The following is a 16844-nucleotide window of genomic DNA, read 5'->3' as shown; positions in this document are numbered from 1 at the left end:
TCGGGCAAACGGCCTTCGGGCAAGTGTCTTTCGGGAAAACATTCGATTTGATATATTTATTAGAGGGCTCCAATCCCAACATGTAGTCTGAGAGTAATTATTGTTTTTCCCCTCGTCTCCCCTTTGATCTACCAACCTCTAAAGTCGTTAATAAGGTGTGGATGGTTAACCTTAAGACTGGAACTTAAGGAACCATGCAGAGTTAACGCTTGGGTAATTCGCTATTTTGTTACATCAAAACAGTATGACTAAACAGATAAAAAATATGCTGAAGCATGCATACAACAGATGGTGTTCTTTAACTAATGAGACAGTGCAGGGTGTTCTCTGGCCCCTGTGAAAGTACGTGGTGTTTTTCTGGGTACGGAGAAAGTACATGGTGTTATTAGTTTACTAAGTAAATACATGGTGTTTTTTGTCATCGTGCTCAATATTTCAAAGATATTCTGACGTTTTCGCCGTCTGGCACATTCCCACTTCAACATTAACGGGTGTAGAATGTATAATAATATCCTTCTGGATTCATAATAAAATAAATATAAAAATCTTTATAATAGCAAGCTTCAAAATGCACTGAAGTAAGAAAATAAACCCTCCATTCATCTCCAGTAACATTGCAAGAATTTATATGGTTTTAATCGTATTATCAATTTCGTTAGTCAATAAAAATACATTTGAAATTTATTAGATTCAATAATAAAATGAGAGATAAAAATAGTAAACAATAGCTATAGCTCAATTAACAAACTGACGACAGTGACCTGTTTTTGATGGCTGGTTCATTTCTCGCACGATAGTCTCACAGTGGGCCAAGAAAGAACAAACAAAAAAAATCGCTTGTAGTACTTGCAGCTACTGATCGGGTTTTAAAGCAAATATTTTCGCCGTAGACCTTTGGTGCTAAACTTCATTTACAATGTATTGGTAACAACTGAATTAAAAAATCTTCGCACTAATACGTTTTTAAAAACACTGAAACAGTTTTTTTTTTTTAAAAGTGACTTCTTTAATAAAAGCTTTCGTCTCTAAATATATCTGATTCGCTGATAGAGGAACCGAATGTCTGACTGAAATTAACGAAAATGTTCGATCCCTATAAGAAGTCAAACTGTGTCAAAGTGTTGTGAAGGCACAATGTTCTATAAGGAGCCAAAGTAAACAACAAGAGAAGAAGAATTTTAAAATGTTACTTTAGACAAAATTCATCAAACCCTACATGGCGTCAGTGTGCGGGTCTGTTCTAATATTTTCACTGCCCATTTCACCAGCGAGCTTATGTGTGATGTAGCTACTGGTGTGGAATTGCAAATTTAACGCTCCGAGGCGCACGCAGCAATCCATGTAGAAGTTGTGGGGGAGCAATGCAGGAAGTTGAAGCCTGTCTACATGATGGGTCAAACAAAATGCAAATAAGGTTGCACGTGCTAAAAGCGCTCAGTTAATAAAGACACAAAAATTTAATTTACCTTAGAATAAAGTGTCATGGATATAGGCCTACTTTGTTTAAAGGACAACATGGACAGAAGTCCTCAGCAAAATGTGTGATTCTTTCAAATATATTTTTCTTTCTGTTTGTAGTTTATTGTCCGGCCCAATACACTGAGGAGAATATATAACACAAATAATAATTTATGTTTTAAAAAATACGGATACTTTTAAAAAAATTATAATTTTGCATTTCTCACCAATTTCAAAGATCAAAGCTTTTATTTAAGGAAGCCAGTATCTTTTTTTTACTTTGTTACTGTCATTTTAGTGTCAAAATTGTGTTTTCATTTCTAAAATGGGATGTTGGGTGTGGGAGGCGTGGACTGGATAGTATTTATTTTAAAAACTAATTAACTGAGTTAGAAAGTAACTTAAATATAAACTAAATCTAGTAACCTTCAATTGATTTTAATATAATTCAAATAAAAGTGAAGATTTCGAATAAAAATGAACCCAAAAATATAAACTTATAATAAATTAGGTTTCACAAAATGGACGACCTTTTAAGCTTGTAAACCTTTATCACTGAAAAATAATAGGCTGTTTTTATCTATTAGTTTTTATATGCAAAAAAAATATTTTTTAACATTTTATATTTACAAAATGATATTTTGTAAAATTTACTAAAATAATAATTTTACTATGATTTTTTTGTTAATGATTTTTCTCAAATAAAAGTGTAACTATGCAAAAACTATCGGAATAAAGATTTAATGTATTCTACGAAAATTTAGTCGCGGTCTAAATTAGATATTTAGAGCCCCGGCAGATGTTCATCTTATACGAGAAAAAGGAACATGACAAATAACATCGTCAAAACACACCCGGAAAAAGATTTAAATGGACTGATTGATGACAAGATGGAACTTCTTGGAAAAATGTAAAGTGTAAATAAGACAATCGCATAGAGTGAAGTATAAGCTTAGTTTATCACGGCCGGTGAATAGAATAGGGGATATTTATTGTATGCAAAAAAGCTTTTATTTTTTATTTTTTAAACAAAAACCTCTTACATTTTAAAATAAATTAATTTTATACTGATAATTAAGGTAAATTTTGTCAATAGTTTACAGTACATGAAACTACATCACAGAGGTTTTTTCAATAGCCCAGTATAAGTAACCAGAGAACACAAAATTCTATCTCAGTAATCAGTGAACACCATGTGTCTCTTTTTCAAGCACATGTCAGCAAATGTTTCATTTGTGTGCAGTCATCTGGTAGAGATATATCGAAATGCCGCTTTACCCATGCGTTATCTCTGCATGGTTCAGTAAGTTCTAGTCTTCAGGTTAATCGTTCAAACCAGACTAACGGATTTAGAGGTTGGTGTATTGACGGCGGGGGAGGGGGGGAGGTGGTGAGAAGAATGGGCGAATTGATACACCATTTTGGGTTTGATCACTGTGCTAAGTACATCAACACAAGATAAGAAAATATTCCCCATCTCTCAATAACACTTGGCCTCCCCAAACGCTTTCTTTCAAATTAAAACTTTTTACTTTCTCGTATATACGTAGTATAGAGAAAGTATTGTAATCGTGCAAAAAAAAAAAATCGAGATTTTTACAAATCTCGACGTTTTACACCTCACTGATACGGAAAAACATAATTTTGCAATCTTGTCCGTATGTCTGTGTGTGTGTGTGTCTGTCTGTCTGTCTGTCTGTCCGTGTGTAAACACGATAACTTGAGTACCGTTACAGCTAGGTTGATGAAATTTCATATATAAGTATTTTATCAAAATCGTAGATCCGTATCAACTTTTGAGCGATTTCCGATAACCGGAAGTGGTACTTTTCCTACTTTGAATTTTTTAAAAGCCTATAACTTGAGTACTATTTCAGATAGATAAATGAAATTTCACATGTAAGTAAAAGATCTAATTCTCTACTTTCTGTTAAATTTTGAGTAATTTCCGTTGACAGGAAGTAGTAATTTACGCTACTTCCGATTTCTCAAAAAACTAATGTAAATTTTAAAAGTACTAATAATATTGCGCACTATTATACACACCTTTATTAGGCGTTCGCTTGGTGCGCAATTGTTTTTTACTGAGATTCTATTCTATTTTTAAAAGTTTTAGTATTTAAAATGGATTAAAAATCATAACTATATCCCCAGTTACCATCCCCTTGTTGTTTTATATAAGAATATTCGAGAAAGTTTAGGGGAGATCACTACCGGTTTATTATAATCTAGTAACTGTATTTTACGACCATACACATTTTAAAATTCTGTTTGTTTAACTTTATTGATTGGCTACTATGTCTGTTCAATGATCTAAGATCACACGTTGTAATCTTATATAAAAATATGCTGGTCAGAAGAAATTAAGCCCAATAGTTATAGGGATAATAAAGCATAACAGACCTCTGTCAGTTTTATTTTCTCAATTATTTTCGTGGCCAATTAGTCTTTGCAATATTGTTTTAGCCAAACGCTCGCTTGGCCAACTAGACTATTTAATTCTGTTTGGTTAACACATTTTCCTTGGCCAAGTAAATAGTTTTAATGTTCTGCATATAAACGATATTTAATTGGTTTTATTTTAATTTGAAATTATCAGATAAACATCGGTTGCAGACACGCAAACTGCATATTTAATTAACAGTTTTACTATAAAAACCAGGCCCACACAGCCATTAGGATACATCCTCTCGGCTGTTCCTGAAGAGATTCGACCAACATGCTGCTGTTCATCGCTCTGTTGCTTCACGCCTTCTCTGGCTTTGGTAAGTTCCAAAGGTCGTAATGTTTTAGGGCCTTCTCCGGCTTTGGCAAGTTCCACATGTGGTAATGTTCTCTGACAAAAACCACAGGCTTAGCACTCTTTCCTTCCCTCTCTACATCTAATCAAATCGTATTGTTTAAGAGGTAGGGAGCTATATTTAGATCGCTGGACAATTACTGTCCAGCACTCACAGTTTCTCTCACATTTATTTTCTCTGTTTAAATTTACTTTTATAAATAAAAACAGTTCAAATTCTTAAAATTTATTTCTATTTCTATTCATACCTCTTAAATAACTTTGTCATATTTTTTCTCACTTTTCAAGTTTTCAGTTGTGATTATGGGTACCCAACACCCATCGGTAATCTGTTTGAATCAGCTGAAAAGTACAAGGGAAACAAGTATTATCTCTCCAAGTTTTACTACTCAAACGTGGACCAAGCTGAAAGTGTATGTTTGTCCTACGGCATGTACTTGGTAGAAATCAACGACGCAGGCGAATACAAGTTTGTCCAGGACATTGCCAGGAGAGCCAGGACTGACGGTCTGCTGATTTCTGGAACTGACAAGGCCCAGGAAGGTACATGGATCTTCCAGTTCAGTAAGGAACCCGTCAAGTTTCTTGATTGGTTTGAGTCGAATCCCGACAACTATCAGGGTGGAGAAGATTATCTAACCCTAAATAGATTCTTCAAAATGAATGATTATTCTTATCTGCAGCCCGGAACTTATAAGTTCCTGTGTGAAAAAAGTGGCTGATAAATCAGATTTGGTCTGAAAATTTGGTTGTTCAAGTTATTTGAGTAAAACTTGTCAATCATGATTGTTTTTGATTAAACAATGCTTTTAGAGTGATTAAAGAAATATATATATATATATATATATATATATATATATATATATATATATATATATATATATATATATATATATATATATATATATATATATATATATTGTCCATGGTATCATTTGTCCTGATATATTTTGTCACAGTATCTTTTGTCCGTGAGATCATTTGTCCTTGAGATAATTTGTCCTGAGATAATTTATCCGTGAGATATTTTGTCTGAGATATTTTGTCTGAGATCATTTGTCCTGTCACCATATATATATATATATATATATATATATATATATATATATATATATATATATATATATATATATACATATATATATATATATATATATATATATATATATATATATATATATATATATATATATATATATATATATACATATATATATATATATATAATTTACCACACGAAGATCCCGAAATAAAGATTTGTGGAGAGAATGACAAAGCCATACACAAATTATTTACCGCAACTGACGCCTACCCTTCAATCTTAAATATAGAAATTAACAAAACAAGATAATTTCTTAAATATTATTGGTGGAACATACAAGAAGGAGAAGATCCTAAAACATTACGACTTTTGAAAATTACCAAAACAGATGAAGGCCCTGAGACAGTCTTTTTTCTGGTTACTAAGACAGTACATGGTGTTCTCTGGTCACTGAGACAGTACATGGTGTTCTTTGGTCACTGAGACAGTACATGGTGTTCTCTGGTCACTGAGACAGTACATGGTGTTCTCTGGTCACTGAGACAGTACATGGTGTTCTCTGGTCACTGAGACAGTACATGGTGTTCTTTGGTCACTGAGACAGTACATGGTGTTCTTTGGTCACTGAGGCAGTACATGGTGTTCTCTGGTCACTGAGACAGTACATGGTGTTCTTTGGTCACTGAGACAGTACATGGTGTTCTTTGGTCACTGAGACAGTACATGGTGTTCTCTGGTCACTGAGACAGTACATGGTGTTCTCTGGTCTCTGAGACATTGTGTTCTCTGGTCACTGAGACAGTACATGGTGTTCTCTGGTCACTGAGACAGTACATGGTGTTGTCTGGTCACTGCGACAGTACATGGTGTTCTCTGGTCACTGAGACAGTACATGGTGTTCTCTGGTCACTGAGACATTGTGTTCTCTGATCACTGAGACAGTACATGGTGTTCTCTGGTCACTGAGACAGTACATGGTGTTCTCTGGTGACTGAGACAGTCTTTGGTGTTCTCTGGTTACTTATATTGAGTATAAAATTAGTTTCTTGTAAAGTGTAAGCTCCCATTAGTAATTTAAGCGCGTTTTGTATAAAGCAGTATATACCCGGCATGACAAGGTTAAGGAAATATATTACTTTTTCCAATAAAATGTCTATGTGCAAGTATTGTCGTTTGAGAAAATACACATAACCCTAACCCTCACGCAAATACAAATGCAAACATAAACAGAATCGCAAACACAAAAATAAACGCAAACGAAAACCGAAACACGAAGGAGGATTGATCAGTGACAGCGGCAATTTACTAAAATAATTCACGGTATTTTTTAAATCTTTCAAACAATTGTTACATAAGTTCAAAAACAATTAGTTTAGGATCTGGTTGAGGTTTTTTGTTTTCATATTGGTATAAAGATGATGCATGTAGTGTCAGGAAGCTAATACTAAGCCACCTCACTTTTACCCACTCACAAATTTTCAAGTTTGTTATTGCTGCGTCTATCTTGTTTTCAAGTTTTCTCAAATGGCATAACGAGGTTTACAGCTAATGTAACACATATGGTTACCAGCCAAAGGGGGATAAAAATATGCTTTTATGAGCGAAATTACCTGTGTTCCATGTCATGTGATATGGGATTGTGGGTAGTTTCATGCCTAGCCGTGTCGCACACGCAAGGCTGCTGTCTGTGGACCAAGATGTAGACCTAATGAAGGTAGTTATATAGATTATGTTTGTTAAAATACTTATTTGTGTATTCCTGCTAGTGCTGCATGTGCACACTAGTTAGGGTGAGTATTAATATAAGTATTTATTTGAAGTACTACGTATTGGTACTTGTTGGCAGTACTGTGTACTGGCCAAAACATATTTTATTGTTACCCGTGTATATTGTAGCCTACACATGGTGTTGTCAGGAATGTAACTTTTTTTATTTACATTTGTTTTAGGGCTACAGCTTTTCTTTTGGTTTTGGATCTTTTGGTTTATCTTGGCTAGTTCGTTTTGTACTACTGTGTTGCATCGCCGTCATGGCTCGATGCTGTAAATAAAGCGAGTACTGGACAACAACTGTCGGTGTCGGTGTGTACTTAATCTCAGGGTCAGCCCGTCTTAACCACAACACCTCAGTGGGTAAAAGCATCCCCACTGAGTGAGGGTTACACTAACAAAAAGGCTTGCAATAAATAAATCGTTGTAAACTCACCAGCAAAGCAACAACAAACACACTGACAAACTATCAAAAAAAAAATACACAAAATAACAAAAAATCGAAAAAAAAAAAACATAACAGCATACAAACAAAATAAAAATAGTTCATCTGGACTAATAATAACACAAAAAAACGAACATTGAAACGACCTTTTAAAAGATTTGAAATCAATGTTTAATTTAAAACTCTGTTTATTGACAACAAGTTACAATTTTATTTAACCTGGTCAAGCGCATCATCAGGGTTAGTCGCTCTTTCACAAAGAAATCTGGTAAATTTAGTTGGTGGATCTGGCATGTCATTCATTTTGTATTCGTTACCCTGACTAATGATTATATAATGTTCTTTACCGTCATAGTTGTCCGGGTTACCACTTTTCCACTCTTTAAACTTGACCGGTTCGTTGTTTGGGAAGACCCAACTGTTTTCCTTTATCGCGTCAGATCCAGAAAGCAGAAGATGTTCAGTTTTGGAATTCCTGGCAATGTCTTGCACAAACCTGAACTCACTTTCGTCATTGACCTCTACCAGGTACATGCCGTTTGATGAACATGCTTTTAAAGCTTTTTCAACATTCATGTAGTAAAAGTCGGAGAGAAAATATTTGCTACCATTGTGATGTCCCATATATTCAAACATTGAACACATAGATTGCTCTCCAGAGTCACTAGTATAAGCTGTAGAAGAATATGGATATTAAAGAAAACACTGATAAAATGGCACATGACGAAAAATACTCAGCCGTATTCGTTTGAAAAATTTAGAATCATATACCGTCATTTCCAATTTATATACTTTTATGAAATGAAAATAGATTAAAATATCAAACAAGCATGTTAAAAGAAATACCGTTTTTTTTCTCATGTCTGTCGACGGTGTAGTCTAGGAGTAAAACTCGCGCTTTCTAAAAGGAAGTCACGAGTAAAGTATTCGGTCTATGTACTGTGGGTTGTGGCTTTCTCGAGCCCCCCTCCCTATTTCCATGTGGTGCACTACAATCAAGGGGAGGAAACAAATGTCTGTTTCTGACTGCTTGCAACATCCATAAGTTTCTTCCCTTTTTTCCAGTCTATTTATGATAACCATTGCTTGAGCAACTGTGTACGAGAGTGATCCCCCCATCCAACCCCTCCAATAATGAAACATGCACGCAAGACCTTAAGTTGTCTCAGAACAGAACAACCTCCGTATACTGTGATGCTTGCTTTGGCTATTGGGAGGGTGGAAGTAAAAGGTTTTCCCGATACTTGCAAGAACGCCGGGTGTCCCAAAGGTAGTTTCCCGAACGGACACTTGCATGTGGCTTTGGGACATTTGTCCTGTTCGGGAACTTACTAAAGCCGGATAAGCTCCTTAAACAAAGCCATATGGTCAAACCCCCTATGTTCAAACCCCCTATGGTCAAACCCCCTATGGTCAAAGGCCCGCTATGGTCAAACCCCCTATGATCAAACCCCATATGGTCAAACCCCTTATGGTCAAAGCACCTGTGGTCAAACCCAGTGGCGTAGCGAGGTCGGGTGTCACCCGGTGCAGCACTTAATGGTGTCACCCCCCAGAGGCGTAGCGACTCTTCCCGGGGACAAACTTTCAAACTTTCGATTTGCACCCCCCTCAAGTTTTTCTCTATATATTTTGGTATTTTTTGTTTTGGTGTCGTCGTCCCCCCCCTAAATGTTGTCACCCGGTGCGGTCCGCACCCCCCCCCCCTCGCTACTCCTCTGGTCAAACCAACTAGGACCAACAATACGACATATATAGCTTACCAAACCAGGAGAATGCCCTAAACATTACATCTGGAACTTACCAAAGCCGGAGAAGGTCCTAAAACATTACATGTGGAACTTACCAAAGCCGGATAAGGCGTGAAGCAACAGAGCGATGAACAGCAACATGTTGGTCGAATCTCTTCAGGAACAGCCGAGAGGATGTATCCTAATAGCTACCTGAGCCAAGTTTTATAGTATTGTTGTACAAATATGAGTTTTTATCGGGGACACGTGCTGTTTCTGTGATTCCGAAAATATTTTTTAAATATAAAAATAGTAGTCGAAGTCAATGGCGTAGCCTATATGGAGTTATTATTATATGGGCGAAAATGATTACAAATTAATAACGAAATTAAATATAATTGTCTTAGTTGGAGCTATCTAGACAAGAGTATCAATTACATACAAAGTAAAAGATATAAATGGGATGACAGTTTTTCAGTTCTATACGAGGGCCGAAATAGTCCGTAACGCGTTTGCACCTCTTTTATCGGGTTCCGCAAACCACTGTTGAAGGATTATCCTGACAGTTATTTGTTTAAAACAAAAAGATTAAGCATCTGATGGGTATTCCTAGCGATATTCCGTTTTATTGTTGATTGTACACATCTCCCCCCCCCCTCACGTTTTTTTTATCGGACATTCCAGTTTCTTAACCAGTACGTTTCAGTATGGACGCTTTAAAATTTCACACAAATTCAATTTTAGGATCGCTGCATCCATCTGCCGCTGACAGTTTAAGAACTGAAATGTCTCATTGATTCCCTCATGTATTTGCAGATAAAATTGGAGTCTCATCCTAGAGATAAGATTAGATACTTTTTAGAGCATATTGAATAAACAGGAAGTGATCTCCCCTAAACTATCTCGAATATTCTTATATAAAACAACAGGGGATGGCAACTCGGGATAAAGACATGATTTTAAATCCATTTTAAATACTAAATACTTTAAATAGAATAAAATCTCGTAGAAAAAATAGTTGAAAACCAAGTGAACGCCAAATAAAATGTATATAATAGTGCGGAATATTATTAGAACTTTATAAGTTCACATGGGTTTTTTTGAGAAATTGGAAATAGCGAAAATTACTACTTCCGGTCAACGAAAATTACTCAAAATTTGACAGAAGGCAGAGAATTAGATCTTTCACTAACATGTGAACATGTGAAATTTCATTAATCTATCTGAAATTGTACTCAAGTTACAGGCTTTTGAAAAATTCAGAGAAGAAAAGGTTCCATTTCCGGTTATCGGAAAAAGCTCAGAAGTTGATATGGATCTACGATTTTGATATAATACTTACATATGAAATTTCATCAACCTAGCTGTAACAGTACTCAAGTTATCGTATTTATACACACCCACTTACACACACTTACACACACAGACACACACACACACACATACTTATACACACAGTGGCGTAGCGAGGTCGGGTGTCACCCGGTGCGGCACTTAATGGTGTCACCCCCCAGAGGCGTAGCGACCCTTCCCGGGGACAAACTTTAAAGTTTTCGATTTGCAACCCCCCCCCCTCAAACTTTCGATTTGCACCCCCTCAAGTTTTTCTCTATATATTTTGCTTTTTTTTTGCCTTGGTGTCACCCCCTTAATGGTGTCACCCGGTGCGGTCCGCACCCCCGCCCCCCCCCCCTCGCTAAGCCCCTGCATACACATACATGCGGACAAGATTGCAAAATTATGTTTTTCCGACTCAGGGAGATGTAAAAGGTCTAGATTTGAAAAAAAAATCGCGATTTTTTTTACGATTTCAAGACTTTCTCTATACTTCGTATATACGAGAAAGTTAAAAAAGTATGCGGCGATGTAATGGCTTTGTTAATACGTGGCATATTTGCAAAGTGTGAGAATGAGCTTTTAAAGGCGTTGTAAAAGTTTATATATATATATATATATATATATATATATATATATATATATATATATATATATATATATATATATATATATATATATATATATATATATATATATATATATATATATATATATATATATATATATATATATATATATATATATATATATACATATATATATATATATATATATATATATATATATATATATATATATATATATATATATATATATATATATATATATATCACGTTATCAAAAATATCCAGTATACACACGATAAACAAAACCAAAGCATGTGTATACGAGTAAGAGTATGTGTACAAGTATATCTCTGTATATCTCTATATATTTCTATATAGCGCCTTCTGAATCTGACACTTATGCCACTTATTTACCTGTTCCCACCATATCGCCCTCATACAGGTGAACTACGTTCAGTACATTGTCAAAGCTGCGATTATCTCTAGAATAAGACTTCAATCCTTTAAGCAAATACATGCGGGTACGGAACATCTCTGTTCTTAAATGGCCCGCAGAAGATCAAGTGATTCTAAAATTGAACTTTTTGTATGATACTGTTAAGCTTCTACGCAAACACGTAATTTTTTGTTGTTCAAAAAGGTAAATTGTTCCGTGAACAAAAAGATTCTACGTGGGTTGAGATTTGGATAAACAAGTACGGGTTATTGTTTATGAAATTATCGATAATCTTTTTTTGTGTTTTATACAAGACGAGCCGATCCGCGGCATATCATATGCCGCTTTTTAGTTGTTTTATTTTCTACTTTTCAGTAATTCATAGTTTGTGAATTCGACAGTACCAATGCTGCCACTGAAAATATTTGCTTTAAAACACTATCAGTAGGTCGTTAAGGACGATACTACCCCCACACTCCTATCCCCCAACCCCTACCCTACACCCCTCCCCCCCGTGAAAGCAGCCTCCTCTTAGTTACCTCCCCTAAGTTTAAAATCGTTTCAAACTAAATTATCTGCCCCTAGTAGCCGTCACTAAACCCGGCTCCACGAATGTAAACATTTAGCGTGAACCAAAGCTCACCAGACCATGTAGGGGTGGGGTGATAGGGAGCGCGCTTACAGCTTGTTTTCTAGCGTCTCCAAGAAGAGGATTATATATATATAGATACAGTCTCGCAAATGCTGTTAGTGAGTTTCAATAAGCACAAAGGCTTGCTCTTTCGGCCTCAATGTGGGCTGTCAATTTTATCCATTTGTTTTATATTTTAATTTTATTTTAAAATTTTATTTGAATATATATATATATATATATATATATATATATATATATATATATATATATATATATATATATATATATATATATATATATATATATATATATATATATATATACATATAAAGCAATGTATGTGTGTGTGTGTTTGTCTATCTTTTAGGAATTTATGCGTTACTACTCTAAGGGACGTTCCTACGAAAAAATAATTAAAAATTCGTAAGGGTAGTGCCCCGGGATGGTTCGATTCTTATTTATATAAGGTATTCTAAAAAAAACGAAAGTCGGATTTGGTTCGACACCGTATATCCGAGTGCTATAAAACTTTGGGGAGTTGATGAAAATACTACCGAGAAGGTTTCTGAGTGAAAATTTTTTATTTCACACTGGCGATTCCCGGAAGGATGCGATTTTGGCGTACATAGCCCTCTATATACGGTTACAGTTGGTGTCACCCCTCCCCATTGTGCCGAATGTCGTTAATTATTGTACACATTATATTAATTCACCTTTTAATTTAAGCGGAAACAAGCACTAGTTTCAGAGTAAATTATTACAGATGGTGTCACCCCCACACTCGATTATTGATTAACTTATTAAAAATATTCATCAAAACCTTTTCTCCCCAGTAAATTATGCAGTTGGTGTCCCACCACCACCGAGTGATAGCTCTAAAGTGTGCACAGTGAGAAGAGTTACTTCCAAGCATCCCTTGTTAGAGGCAGGGGGGTAGCAAACTTAACGCGGTACGCCCCCCCCCCCCCTTACCTTCGGAACGAAATATAATTTATATTGAAAAAATATAATTTTATTAGTGCCCGCCCTCATCCTTTGGAAATTTTAGTAAAATTCAATACCCCCCCCCCCCCTCAAATAAAAAATTCTATTCCCCCCTCCCCGAGAAAAGCCATTAGGATACACCCTCTCGGCTGTTCCTGAAGAGATTCGACCAACATGTTGCTATTCACCGCTCTGTTACTTCAAGCCTTCTCCGGATTTGGTAAGTTCCACATGTCGTAATGTTTTAGGACCTTCTCCAGCTGTGTGTGTGTGAAAGCCTTTGAATTATTTATATTTAAAATATTTTGTAGACAAGGCTCTCAAGTGCATTATATTACGTTATGTCTTGTTAGTTATTGCTAGATCCATTGTATATTATATATCGTAGTAATGTCCCTTGAATGTTCAGTCTCTTAGTGTGTGTGTGCCAAGTGAGTATCAAGGTAACTTAGAATGTAACTGGAGACAAGACGTGTAGTCTAGGCTGTCTAGTGTGATGACAAAAGTTCTGAAACTTTTGTATGAAACCATTTTCAAGTGTTTGTGTTTGTTTGATTCCCAACCAGACAAACAACAGTCGTACACTTTAATTGAATGTACTTCTATAATAGCTCTAAGCAGGGCTGGTCTAGCTCTGTCTAACGGGTCCGGGAAATTTAAAAAACAACCCCAATCCGAGGATTTCCACCCCCAATCAAAACCTAATGATTATCCTCAGCTTAATTGAAATTCACGCGACAAATTAAAAAAAAAATCATAGCACAAAGTAGCCTAGAACTGCACTGTTCCAGGAGATATAGCGATATTTTCACCACAGCCTAAAATCCCCCCTCAAAATCGCATTCGACTTTTTCTTAAAATACGATTTTTTTTCCAAATCTTCTCTAAACTCTGCCAACATTGAGTATTTTAAACATGCCTTATTACAGTTTATTAAAACAGTATTCTAAAACGCGAAATATCGGCTAAAATTCGTTTTCTAATATTGCTTTTTTATAATGCAAATGTATGACGTCACACCAAGTGCCCCCTACCAACACTCCGTTACAAAATTACGCACCCTCCTCCCCCCTACGAGTGTGACGTCATTTATGAACGAACCGAAGACTATTCTTAATCTAAGCGGGAGGAATCAAGTAATGTAACATTCTAAATCTAAAATATGTCTCTGAGCCTAAATGTCGAATGTTCCATTGTCATAAAGTATTTAGATACTTTTATTGGTTGGAGTTTACTACTATAAAAAGTTGCTAATTGTCTAATGTAAGTTGTTGATTTAATTATTGACTGTTGGAATAAAAAAAATTGATGGTTTTTTTATGCACAAAATATAATGATGTGGAAGTCTTTAAAGTGTGTTATATTTAAAATATTTAAAGTGAAATTGTTTTGAATGTTTTATATTTTAAAGATGTGTGTGAAAACCTTTGATTGTTTTATATTTTAAATATTTTGTACACAAAGCTCTCAAGTGCATTATTTTACTTTATGTCTTGTTAGTTATTGTTATGTCCCTTATATTTTATACATCGTAGTAATGTCCCTTAAATGTTCAATCTCTTAGTGAGTGTGCCTAGTGAGTTTTCAAGTAATTAAGAAAAGCATTACAAAAACATACAAACACACAACAAATAGTTCATCCGGACTAATAATAACATAAAAAATCGACCTAAAAGCTTTGAAATCAGTGTTTAATTTAGAACTCTGTTGATTGACAACAAGTTACAATTTTATTTAACCAAGTCAAGCGGATCATCAGGGTTAGTCGCCCTTTCACAAAGAAATCTGCAAATTGTAGTTGGTGGATCTCTCATGTCATGCATTTTATAGCCATTACGATTACTAATGGCCAGATAATCTTCACCTCCGCCGTTGCTCGGGTCACCCGACCCCCATTCGAAAAATATGACCGGTGCATTGTTTGGGAAGACCCAAGTCTTCTGTTTAATCGCGTCAGATCCAGAAAGCAGAAGATCATAAATTTTGTAAGACTTGGAAACGTTTACCACAAAATTGTACTCAAATTTATCATTGACCTCTACCAGGTACATGCCGCATGATGAACATACATCGAGAGCTTGTTGTGCATTTATGTAGTAAAAGTTGGAGATAAAATACTTGTGTCCATTGTAAGCTCCCGTATAAGTCAACATTGAACACATAGATGGTTCTTCCGAATAGCTACTAGAAGCTGTGGAAGAACACAGATATTATAGGAAACACTTTTAAAATGACAGAGGACGAAAAAAAAACATTCGTATTTGTTTCAAAAATTTAGAATTATGTCATCATTTCCAATTTATAGGCTAAAGAAATGAGAAGAGACGAAAATACTTTTTCTTCGGATGTCCGTGGGCGGTGTAGTCTAGTGGTAAAACCCGCGCTTTTTAATACGAGTAAAGTAATCGGGTTCTATACTGTAGGTTGTGTCCTACTCGAACTCCCACCCCCCCCCAGTTCCCCATTTCCAGATGGTGCACTTCAATCAAGGGGAGGAAAAAAATGTCTGTTTTGCCGATTCTTTATTGTTTTCCTGTCTACCAGGGTGATGACCATTGCTTGAGCGACCCCCCCCCCCCATTCGAACCCTCCAACAATAAAGCATGCTCGTTAGATCTTAGGTTGTCCCAGGAAAAACTACCTCTTTATCCCATGAAGCTTGTTTTGCCTATGGGGGGGGGGGGGGGGGGGGTGGGAAGTGAAATTCTGTTGTAAACCTACGTTTCTACCAGAGGAACAGGAGGTTTTCCCGATACTTGCAAGAACGCCGGGTGTCCCAAGGTAGTTTCCCTAACGGACACTTGCATGTGGCTTTGGGACATTTGTACCGTTCGGGAACTTACCAAAGCCGGAGAAGGCGCTAAAACATTACATGTGGAACTTACCAAAGCCGGAGAAGGTCCTAAAACATTACAACATGTGGAACTTACCAAAGCCGGAGAAGGTCCTAAAACATTACGACATATGGAACTTACCAAAGCCGGAGAAGGTCCTAAATCATTACCACATGTGGAACTTACCAAAGCCGGAGAAGGTCCTAAAACATTACATGTGGAGCTTACCAAAGCCGGAGAAGGTCCTAAAACATTACGACAAGTGGAACTTACCAAAGCCGGAGAAGACGTGAAGCAACAGAGCGATGAACAGCAACATGTTGGTCGAATCTCTTCAGGAACAGCCGAGAGGATGTATCCTAAAGGCTGTGAGGGCCGGGTTTTATAGTATTGTTGTACAAATATGAGTGTAAGCTGGGACACGTGCTGTTTCTGCTATTCCGAAAAAAAAACATTTTGATACAAAAATAGTAGTCGAAGTCAATGGCGTATCCTATATGGAGTTATAACAAGGTGAATGGGGCGAAAATGATTAGAATATTAAATATAAATGTCTTTGTTTAAGCCATCTAAACAAGACTTAAAATTACACACAATGTAAAAGTATTGTTGTACAAATATATGTGGTGTTCTGTGATTCAGATAGTAGGCGAAACCAATGGCAAAGCCAATGTGGAATTATTAAAACGAGGTGTACAACGATTACAAAATCATAAAAAATTTAAATATACATGTCTTAAGATAAGACTTCTAGATAAGACTATAAATTACATAGAAAGTAAAAGATATAAATGGGATGACAATCTT

General features: G+C 35.9%; 3 protein-coding genes across 3 annotated transcripts; 1 reads left to right on the top strand and 2 right to left on the bottom strand.

Moving 5' to 3' along the window:
• Nucleotides 1-4136: 4136 nt before the first annotated feature.
• LOC131952407 (uncharacterized) lies at nt 4137-5065 on the top strand. Its single transcript, XM_059315035.1, has 2 exons — nt 4137-4223; nt 4547-5065. The coding sequence occupies exons 1-2, from the start codon at nt 4178-4180 to the stop codon at nt 4978-4980; spliced, it is 480 nt and encodes a 159-aa protein (XP_059171018.1). The 5' UTR covers nt 4137-4177; the 3' UTR covers nt 4981-5065.
• A 2626-nt stretch (nt 5066-7691) lies between these two features.
• On the bottom strand, nt 7692-9452 carry LOC131952421 (ladderlectin-like). The gene is made up of 2 exons (XM_059315055.1): nt 9362-9452; nt 7692-8189 (listed from the first exon to the last, which is right to left on the bottom strand). The coding sequence occupies exons 1-2, from the start codon at nt 9405-9407 to the stop codon at nt 7726-7728; spliced, it is 510 nt and encodes a 169-aa protein (XP_059171038.1). The 5' UTR covers nt 9408-9452; the 3' UTR covers nt 7692-7725.
• Nucleotides 9453-14878: 5426 nt separating this feature from the next.
• On the bottom strand, nt 14879-16453 carry LOC131952420 (macrophage mannose receptor 1-like). The gene is made up of 2 exons (XM_059315054.1): nt 16311-16453; nt 14879-15394 (listed from the first exon to the last, which is right to left on the bottom strand). Exons 1-2 carry the CDS (start codon nt 16354-16356, stop codon nt 14934-14936), a joined length of 507 nt encoding a protein of 168 aa, XP_059171037.1. The 5' UTR covers nt 16357-16453; the 3' UTR covers nt 14879-14933.
• Nucleotides 16454-16844: the final 391 nt, after the last annotated feature.

This window comes from Physella acuta, unplaced genomic scaffold (assembly GCF_028476545.2).
Source record: "Physella acuta isolate Inbredline_101_S28 unplaced genomic scaffold, ASM2847654v3 ptg000872l, whole genome shotgun sequence".
NCBI classification, from domain to species: Eukaryota; Metazoa; Mollusca; class Gastropoda; family Physidae; genus Physella; species Physella acuta.
The sequence above is the reverse complement of the archived record's forward strand: the minus strand, read 5'-3'. Positions and strand labels throughout refer to the sequence as shown.

What these genes read in the sequence shown, in the direction of transcription:
- LOC131952421 (XM_059315055.1), bottom strand. Translation starts at nt 9,407, where the DNA reads ATGTTGCTGTTCATCGCTCTGTTGCTTCACGCCTTATCCGGCTTTG. An exon ending in TCACGCCTTATCCGGCTTTG is followed by an intron (nt 8,190 to 9,361) that starts GTAAGTTCCACA and finishes ATTCTTCTACAG; the next exon opens with CTTATACTAGTGACTCTGGA.
- LOC131952407 (XM_059315035.1), top strand. Translation starts at nt 4,178, where the DNA reads ATGCTGCTGTTCATCGCTCTGTTGCTTCACGCCTTCTCTGGCTTTG. An exon ending in TCACGCCTTCTCTGGCTTTG is followed by an intron (nt 4,224 to 4,546) that starts GTAAGTTCCAAA and finishes TCACTTTTCAAG; the next exon opens with TTTTCAGTTGTGATTATGGG.
- LOC131952420 (XM_059315054.1), bottom strand. Translation starts at nt 16,356, where the DNA reads ATGTTGCTGTTCATCGCTCTGTTGCTTCACGTCTTCTCCGGCTTTG. An exon ending in TCACGTCTTCTCCGGCTTTG is followed by an intron (nt 15,395 to 16,310) that starts GTAAGTTCCACT and finishes GTTCTTCCACAG; the next exon opens with CTTCTAGTAGCTATTCGGAA.